This window comes from Alligator mississippiensis, chromosome 3 (genome assembly GCF_030867095.1).
Source record: "Alligator mississippiensis isolate rAllMis1 chromosome 3, rAllMis1, whole genome shotgun sequence".
NCBI lineage: Eukaryota > Metazoa > Chordata > Crocodylia > Alligatoridae > Alligator > Alligator mississippiensis.
In genome coordinates, this window is record NC_081826.1 from 89,936,377 (window position 1) to 89,946,496 (window position 10,120).

General features: G+C 47.2%; 1 protein-coding gene across 1 annotated transcript; it reads left to right on the top strand.

The window, feature by feature from the left end:
- The first annotated feature begins 250 nt into the window (after positions 1-250).
- On the top strand, positions 251-8,959 carry LOC109283819 (uncharacterized). The gene is made up of 3 exons (XM_019490326.2): positions 251-322; positions 1,522-2,386; positions 3,404-8,959. Exons 2-3 carry the CDS (start codon positions 1,690-1,692, stop codon positions 3,745-3,747), a joined length of 1,041 nt encoding a protein of 346 aa, XP_019345871.2. The 5' UTR covers positions 251-322; positions 1,522-1,689; the 3' UTR covers positions 3,748-8,959.
- Positions 8,960-10,120: the final 1,161 nt, after the last annotated feature.

A 10,120-nucleotide genomic window follows, 5' to 3' on the forward strand; every position in this document is an offset into this window, starting at 1 on the left:
ATTTGGGCTTACATTGTGCTGCGGGGATAGGCCAAAGCATGAGAAGCAGTATAAAAATGCACACTCCTCCCCACTTCAAAACCCCTGAGGTAAAATTCCTTTCTTGATTACTCCTTAGCTTGATGAAAGGCATGGGCAGATTCAGGATCACAGCAAGGGGGTGGGGCCAAATGCCCTAAAGGACCTCTCTGAGCTCACCTGCATGTTAGCACATCTCCTGCAAGAGCTCTGCATGTGCTGTGACCTTTCTGAGCTTAGCAGCTGATCAGCACAGGCTCCTGCCTTCACAGCACTAGCTTTCACAGGGCTCGGAAACCTACGGGTGAGTGACAGCACCATTTACCCTGCCTTTTTCCCACCCCTCACCTCCCCCAGGCAAATTTGGCAGCAGGGAAAAAGGGGAAGAGTGGCGGTAGCATAGCTTACCCCCTGGGCTCTGGAACACTATCAAAACAGGGGCTCTGGCCAGAGCCTATGCTGATCAACTGGTGAAATCAGAGCTCACAGCACATGTGGTGCTCTGGCAGGAATCGTGGTGCTATGCTAGCCAGTGTAGGGAAAGGGAGGCGTGGTTGGCCATGCTGCTGCATCCCCACCGTGATCTGCCCCTGAAGAAAGGTATCTAGTAAGTTGCTGCTGGCCCATACCAGCACAGCACTGTGAGGGACAGGACCAAGGTCCCATCCACTTCCAGCTTCTTTTCACCCACTGCCCTCACAAATCTTGTCATGTGAAGTTTAGGAATGGCACAGCACCCACTTACTGCTCTTTACCAGGGTCCACGATCGAGGTAACCCACTGAGAAGTGAAGGAGATTTGTACTAGCTATCATTACCCTGTATAAATACATAGTCCAAGTCACAATCTGTGCCACCAATATATTCAAAGAAAAAACGTTTGGAAATGGATTGTGTCTGTTTTAAGGAAAATCACTTTGTGCCAAAAAGCTTACTTAAAATCTCTCCCAACCATGCAGTTGGTTTAATAAAATACATCACCCCCTAAAAAAATCCTTGACTCTCATTAGTTCTGTGGGCCGTTTGTCATAAAGTGTTATTGTGGATATTTTTCTTGTTTTTAATACTCTTTTGTTCTTCAAGGGATACAAAGTGAGTAAAATATTAAAATAATAAAGAGAGAGCCCAACCCTGAACCCAGTAAGCCAGGTTCTGCTACTTTTACTGGCTGTGTCTACATGTGTGCTTTACTGCGGAGTAGACTAATTAGCAGTGGAGTAAAGCATCACTGTCTACATGTGTAACTGTATTAGGCCACAGTAAATTAATTAACTCTGCCAGGGACAGTACTATTTTATGACAGAGTAATTTACTGTTATTAAATGTAGATGCTCACTATGGGCATCAATTGTGTCCAGTCAACCCAGCTAGCAGGGGGTCAGACTCCTGCCTGCTGCCTAGCCACATGGCTCCACATTTCAGCACCCTTGTGCCCTAGCCAGCTCCTCCACTGGCCATTGCTGCCACCCATAGTCCAAGGCTGACCTCCCATGTCTCCTACCAGCCCAGGCCTGCCCCCAGGACACCACTGCCACCAGCTGCAACCCTGCGCCATCACCAGCCACCCAGGCATGATTCCCTGAGCCTGCTGCTGACAACCACTACTCACTGCCACCTGCTGGAGCCTCCTCAAATCTGCTGCCACCCACCAAGCCTGCTCCCAGCCACTGCTATGCCAGGCCCTGCACCCACTGACACTCAGGTACGGGGGCCCAACTGGACACATGCAGAGACCTCTGACATCATTGCCATCTGGGGGGACATTGAGGCCCAGCAGCAGTTTGCCCATTCTACCAGGGCCAATGCCCATATGTTCAAGGAGATGGCCCGCCGGATGCAAGAGTGCGGTCACCAGCGGACTGGCCAACAGTGCCGGGTGAAAGCCAAGGCCCTGAGGGCACAATATATCCACTTCCGGGACAATAATAAGCAGTCAAGGGCCACCCCCAGGACTATGCCCTTTCTCCATGAGCTTGAGAAGATCCTGGCCCCCACAGACCCTGGTGAGCCCCACCAGGTGTTCAGCAGTTGTGGTCTAGAGAAGCCCATGAGCCAGGAGGACTCTCTGGGAGAGAGCACCTCGGGGCTCCCACACCAGGTCCCAGTGCACTCCTTGCTCTCAGCTTCACCCACCAGTTCAGGCAGCCCAGGCCACCATCTGCCCTGGCTATTCTGGAGGTGGCCCAGTGAGGATGACAGGGGAGGGATGTCCCCTGCAGATGCTAGCTCCAGTTCGTCACAGGAGGGAGCTACTACCCGGCTGGCCATCTGCCATGCCTCACTACCCTGGGAAGCATCAGCCTTCCAGACCTCATCTCTGTGGCCAGGAACAACGCCCAACCATGGGGAGCATCTTCCATACCCACCCGGTAAGCCCTGCACAGGGAGGAGGGCTGGGGGTGTGGTGGGGGCACTGTAACCACCCATGCCTGCACCAGATCACCTGCCTGCCCCCGGGCTGTGAGTCTGGAGCCAGGGACCCCACATGGGTCTCCCCTCCACTCCCTTCTCCTCCCCCACTGCATGGCTGAGCTCCCAGCCCTGTCCATTGGATTTTCCCCCCCACATCATGCAGGGAGGCAGGAGGCAGTTGATAGCTTTATTGAGAACCCAGAAGGCTCCCAGGAGGCTCCCAGCTAGTCAGCCAGGGGCCTGTCACATGTGCAGAAACCCACTGATGGCAGCAGCATTCTCCTCTTTGGCTGCAGGGGTCAGGCATCTGTAGTCTGGGCAGAGATACTCCCTAGGTGACAGCAGACATTGAGAGGAAGTGAAGGCTTGTCTGGGGTGCCCTCAAAACTCAGGATCCTGTGCCAGGTTCTCAGTGGCTCCTAGGGAAACATCACAATCATCAGCAACAAAGCAGAGTGGGTTGGGCATCCCTTAGAGCACTCAGACAGCTCATCATGGTGTGCCTGGGTGATTCTGATGAGGGGCATGCTTCAGGTGATGCCCATGCATGGTGGAGGCCCTGGCTTGGGATGCCTCTCCAGATCCATGTCCCAGTTGGGTGGGATCCCCCAACCCTCAGGACCTGGGCACTGCAGGCCTGGTGGCACAGAAGTGAAGTGCCTGGCTGTATGGAGGAGAAAGGAAGCACTTGCTCCAGAGCTACCATGGCAACTGCCAGGAGGGGTCAGGCATGGCCCAGCCTAAGTAGGGTACAGGAAAGGCCTGCCTGCCTGCTGTGAAAGTGAGGAGGGAAGACTCACCCAGCAGCTGCCCATGGAAAGGGCTGCCTGGGCAACTTACCATGGTCCCTGGATGCTTGTGCATGCATGACCCCTGAACTGAGGGCAGGTAGTACACAGCACACCTGTACAGTGCATGTTATCTCTGAAATATTGTAAACTCTCAAAATGAGCCTCTTTTCCCTTCCTCTGCAGACCCAGCTGCTGGACATGGGGGAGAACTACCTGGCAATCACAGAAATGGGACCCCAAGGACACCTGAAGACACTGCAAGTGCACACAACATGCGCCGGCTCCGTCAGTGCAAGAGCCAGGATTGGACAGCTCTCCTCAACCGGCTGGTCACTGTGTCTGAGGAGCAGCTTGAGGAGAGTCGGACCTGGCACCGCTGCTGGCTGCACGAGTTCCATGAGATGCGTCAGGCTATGGAGCAATCAGACTGCGAAGACCGTGAGGCATGGCGGGTGGAGAGCGAGGTACTCCATGCCCTCCTTCAGAGGCTGGTGGAGGCCCAGGAGGACCAGCGTGATGTGGTGTAATAGTTTCATAGTTTCATAGTTGGTAGGGTCAGAAGGGACCTAAGTAGATCATCAATTCTGACCCCTTGCCATGGGCAGGAAAGAATGCTGGGGTCAAATGACCCCGGCTAGGTGATTATCTAGTCTCCTTTTGAAGACCCCCAGGGTAGGATTGAGCACCACTTCCCTTGGAAGTTGATTCCTGATCGTAGCCACCCTGACTGTGAAGTAATGAGGACAATTGGCACGTCACTGACTCTGTGCTGTCCACGGCAGTGTTTGGCACTACTCCTGGCATCCTAGCAGCTGGCCATGGGCCTGCCTCAGAACCTCCAGTGGTCATGACTGCAGATGCAGCATCGCCTCAGCCCCTGCACCGTTCCTGGCCTCCGGGCACTTGGCCACCCTGCTTTGCCCACCATCCTCTGTTCACCCCAGCTGCATGCAGCCCCTGAGCAGGAGTTGGTTGTGGCAGGGCCAGCTCCCCATGCAGGCCTTCCTTGCGTGGGCCCTGTGGAGGAGGAGAGGAAGTGGGTTGGAAAGCACCCACCCTCACCCTTAGCCCCTTGGGCTCACCGTGGCACCCAGACCTGAGTAGCTGACAGCCAAGGCTAGGGTGCCAAGCACCTCCCTCTAGGCTCTGTGCCCTGGGTGCTTCCTCCCCACTGTTCCTCCCCTGACACTTGTAAATCAGTCACTCAGTCAGTCTCAAGCCCACACCAAGCATTAGGGAATGTTTGATGTAGCAATAACTTTCCTCCATTCGTCCTGGTCTTTTGCAATCCTTGTACAATCAGTCAGTTTTAATCCCATCCAGTTTTGATGTTGGTGGTCCATCTTATCCTAGGTCTTCCTCCTCTTTTTCCTCCATCCACAGCACCCTGCAGGATGGTGTTGGCAAAGGTGCCGGGCCTTCTTGTTACATGTCCAAACCATTGCATCTCGCTTCTTCTTATGATTTCAAGTAAGGGTTCATATTTGCTGACTTCTTGTCTGATTTGATCTTTCACAGATTCATTTGTTCATTTGTGCAGTGTAGGTTGTGTAGAAGTCTTTTGAATCACTTCATTGCAAAGGTCTCAATTCACTTTTCCAATGCTCTGGTGGATGTCCATATCTTGCAGCCATAAAGAATTGTTGAAATTACAACAGCATATAGTAGATGGAATTTCGTTTTCATTGTGATGTTGCTGCTAGTCCATATTTTCTTCAGCTTTGCTAGTTGTCCAGCGGTGATGGCTATTCTTGTTTTTACTTTTTTTCTGATGTAGCATCTTCTGTGATGGTTGCTCCAAGTTATTTAAAGTGTGTTACTGTTTCTAGTTTCTCATTAGCAATTTTTTTGGAGGCATCATCATTACTACTGGCTGATGTTATCTTTAGTTTGCTCTTCTGCACACTAATTTTCATTCCATGTCTCTTTGTAGCCTTAGGCAGCCTTTTTTGTTATTTCCTTAAGGTCATTTGCAGTTCCAGCTATTAGATCAATGTCATCAGCAAAATTTATCATCCTCCAACTGACACTGCCAGTGAAGTTCTCTATGGCATCTGACTTGGTTTGTTCCAGGTATAAATTAAATAAGCGTCATGAGAAAAGACAACCTTGGCATTCTCCTACTGATGTTGCAAACCTGTCCATAATGTTGTTCTCCACCACTTGTATTGTTGTAGAGTTCATCTATAAGACTTATCAATGTGGAACTGATGTTATGGTTCTTTATTGTCAGACAAAGTGCTTTTTGCCACACCCTGTCAAAAGATTTTCTAAAGCCTATGAAATTATGATGGAGTTCTTTTTGGTGGTCATGGTACTTTTCACATATGATTCTAAGGTTGAAGACCTGTTCTATGGTGCTTCTTCCAGATCTGAATCCAGCTTGTTCTTCTGCTAATACATTTTCTATTTGTGGCATGAGCCTATTTAATATTATTCTAAGAAGCACCTTACTTAGACGACTGATGAGGTTAATGGTGCAGTATTTGGTACATTGGCGTAGATTCCCTTTCTTTGGGATAGGGATTATTATTGATTTTGTCCACTGCAGTGGCTGGGTTTTCCTTTTCCATATCTTATTGCACTTGTAAATAGACATCTGTAAGTAGCTTAATGGGGAAGAGGGTGCTTTGTTGGTGGACTGCATTGGAGTTGTGGGGGAGGCTGTTGTTGAGAGGAAAGGAGAGAGCCTGTTGTTGTGGGGGTGGGGAGGGGAGCGAGGGTCCTGCTGGTGTTTTGGGGATGGAAATAAAGTTTGGGGTTTGTTGAAAACTGTCTACAGTTTACGTGTTCTTGCTGTTGCACTGTTGGCCTGAGGTGTGTGGGCAACTGCACAGGCACCCTACTGCAGGGGATGGTGAAGGAGGTGGTCTGCGAGCACCTTGTGGATACAGTGCCCTGGCTGCCACTGCTAGGTGCAGTCTGAGGAGTGTCCATGGTATGCTGGGCACAGGCTCTTGGGACAGCATCCTAGGGCTCTGTCAGCAAGCTGCAGACTTCTTGAGGCCAGAGAAGCTTGTGGCTGGGGAACAAAACATGGGGCACCCTTTTAAAGAGCGAGGATGGTGCCCAGGTGGCTGTGGCCAGCTGTGGTTGACTGTGGGCATCTCTGGCTGGTGGTGGCTGGCTGCAGGCAGAGACTGGAGCTACAGTGGGACAGAGCAAGGCAAGAGCATCCCTGGCATAAACAGCTCTGATCCAGCTCAAATTGCTGTTGTCCTGGACCATTGTGTAGATGCTGTACCCAGAAGTAGTTTAATCCAACTCAAAATTCTCCAGAGTTTATTGCTTCACATTAATTGCATGTGTGATAATACAGAGGTCTCTGATGAAATCCCAGCCAATAAAATACAAAGAGGAGCCACAAATATTGTTGCTGCCTCAAATTCCAATTGTTAGGGAAGATTTATTCATCACTATGCTATTCCCATCAAACATATCTTCCTGAATCCCAAAACTATACTACACCAACCATGTATTTTTCATTTTTTTTTTCAAATAAAACATCTCTCTGTATCACTTTACAGATTTTGTAAAGTGAAAGACTTGATACATAGCCCACTGAAGTCCTTGGAAAGACTTCCATAGACTTCAGTAGCCTGTAGACCAGTCCCAAAGTGCATGTCTAAGGATAGAACACTGACTGTTCTGGGATGTGTCCCAGCATAGCTGATCTACTTAATTAGATTGCCCATTGTCCTGCCTGCTGATTCTACAGGACAATGGGTGACATGTTACAATGTTTATTCGTTATCCCTGTAGTGTGACACAGGTCAAGGCTGGGGGTGAATTTTAGCTTGATAGCACAGTGTTTCCCATCCAGTGTGCCGTGACACAAAAATGCCATCAGAAATGAATAAATGTGCCACAGAATTTTGCAATGGCAATGTGCAACAATGAGCTATAATAGGTATGAGGATGGGGAATGTCTTAACAGGTGTGCTGCAGAAAAATTTTATTCATGTAAGTGTGCCTTGGGCTGAAAAGGTTGGGAAATGCTGTGATAGCAGTTAGCTTATACTTATGGTTTAAGTTTAAACCAGAGCACCGGAAGTGGCTTTGAGGGGAGGAGTGGAGGCCACAGGATCAGGAAGGAATTTTACCCTTTGGTCAGACTGGTATGGACTGTGGGGGTTTTGCCTTCCTTTTTAGCAGGGGAGCATTGCCTGCTACCTGGGACCCCTTGAGCATATATTGAATCAACAAGGGTGTTAGGTCTATATTGTCTCAAGGTTGAGGGTAGTCTTATGTAGAATTTAGATCATGATTGTATAGGATGGTTGGAATAGATTGTATAGTATGGTTGGGATAAATTATGATTGCATAGAATGGTTGGGATGATCCTGTCTCAGGCAGGGGGTTGGCCTAAATGACCTCTAGAGATCCTTTCCAGCCCTATTTCTCTATGACTCTGTGACAAGACTGTAAACTGAAGCTCCAAGCCTACAGCTAAAAAAGACTGAGTAAGCAGGGCCAGATGCCAAGAGGGCAGAGGCTAAGACCAGAGGGCTGAAGGGCCTAGAGCCTGAACAGGTGAGACCAGGGCTGGAACCCAGCAGCCAAGGTATGGGGCAATGGATCTGGGCTGAGGGGCCCAGCCAGAAAAAGAGAGCCAGGGCTGGAAGGCCAAAGTGTGGATAGAGGTTTAAAGCTTGAGGGGCCAAGTGCTGTGTTGGGGGTCAAGAGCTCCCTTCAAATCTATACCAAGTGACACTTGTGAGGCATGGGGTGTGGCTATAGGGTAGGACAGAAGTCATGATTCTAGCCCTTAAGGTAATAAGGGCAGTTGGGGCTGGAGCCCCAGTGATGGATAGACTGTGTGGCCAAGGTAGGAAGAACATCCTGAGCTTGCTGGTTTCTGAGGGCAGCCCCCACACTTTAACATCAAAGTGTGGCAGAAGAGACAGGAGGGTAGAACCCAGAGAGGCCAGAGTAGGGCAGGATCAAGACAACCACTAATGGGCAACACAGTCACTGTCACAGCCTGTCCTGCTACAGTAGTCTAATAAACATCAGATCCTCAAAAGAATATTCCCATATTCCAGTGAAACAAGGACACTGCAACAGAAGACTACAGTAAAAGCTTGCAATGAAATTAAAAGTTGAATTATTCATGTTGTCCTGGTTCTGTTCAGGTGCAAAGGAAGGAAGGGGTGAAAAACCCCTGCTCTGCCCCCTCTCCTCATAAGTTTGTTTCTGCTCCCTGACATAGCCCAGGCAGAAATTAGAAATGGTAGGGCTGGCTCTGGTTTACAGTAGTTGAAGACAGGTGTACGGGGGTTCTGCTGCACCACACCTGTTCCTATGATGATGATGAACAGACTGGGCCAATGAATGCAATCATAAATTTGATCCTGGAAAAGGATCTTCACCTTTTTGCCTCAAACTTCTAGTTCCACAGCAACAGAATGAGAAGTCAAGTTTGGCCCTCAGATTTCAACTATCCTACCCAATGTTTTCCATAGACAAGTCAATCCGGGAAAAAGCAGATTCAGGTTTTCAAACCACACACACTAACTATTCCACCAAATATTTCAGCACAAGAGGAAAAAGGGAAATGGAGGAACTAAAGGGATAAAGAAAGAGGCAAGAAAATGATATTTAATGAAATTAGAATGGATTGGTTTTCAATCTGTAACTGTAACTTTTATAACAGTCTAATCTTCTGTTGTTAACATTTTATAAAATTATTGTAAGAATGTCAGAAGATGCAAAATAAATTAATTCCTATTTTTTTAAGATTGGTTGCCACTTGCAATGCCATTTCATCTGGTTAATTTGCTTTCTGAGACTGCAATAGAATATTTAGTGGAAGATATTTTAATAATACATACTTTATGCTGATTATTATCAATTACTATACTAACTAATGATGATTATTCTTGGAACAATAACTTATGGATGATAAAGTCACATTTCACAGTATCAAATATTTAGGTAACACCAGATATACCTTTGAATAAGAATGATTGTGAAATCAAATCCTAATTGATGTTGCCTCCTTTATTTTGAAGATTCACATTTTGGAACAGGGAAACTTTGTGGAACATTTTGTGTATTTTTAAAGTCCCAATGAAAATGGTAGAAGACCTTCAGCTGACTCCATTTAAATTTGACTGACTACTTACACTGCTAGAACTAGATTGTGTGATCCTGGTGCATTGTGGCAAGAAATTGGTTGGATTCTGGAACTTTGGTAAAAGAAGGCTGAGAACCATTGAATTAGATGACTCACTAGAATTTTGTCATTGCACATTGTTATAAATACATATTTTTAAGCACTTGCCACAACTTCAGCATCATTATTTGCCACAACCTCACCATCATTACTTCAGGTATTTAAGTTAGTACCAGAACTTCAATTCAACCTAGCAGGATTTCAGCATAAAAAGGGTATATGGGTAGGGCTCATTGCTAATGTCTCACTTCACTTCTTCTGTTCTTTTATAAACAAATCAATTACCTATTTCTCACACCTGACAATCTTTATTGAAAAAAAACCCCAATAGAAAATAACAGCTGATACATCACCAGGTTTAAAAGGTATATTTAGGGATCCGTATTTTCAACTCAGAGACAAATTTCCCAAACTATAAATGGGGAAAAGTGCAATATTTTATTGGCAGATCCATCATTTTAAGAAAACAGTCACTCTATTTTGTCTCATTTAGTAACAGGGCTCCTTTGGAAATATCTCTAGATCTTTGTTCATGTGTTCTCCAGTGGCAGCTTAGCACAAATTAGACTTGTTAATGACTCTCTCCTGCCTTACTATGTAGCCATTAATGAAAAACGTTTGGGGGGATTGTCCTTTGCAATACCCTATGCAATGTGGTCAGTATTGATTTTACATGGTCAACAAAGCTACAAATTATATTTCTTATTTTCTTCATTTTCTAT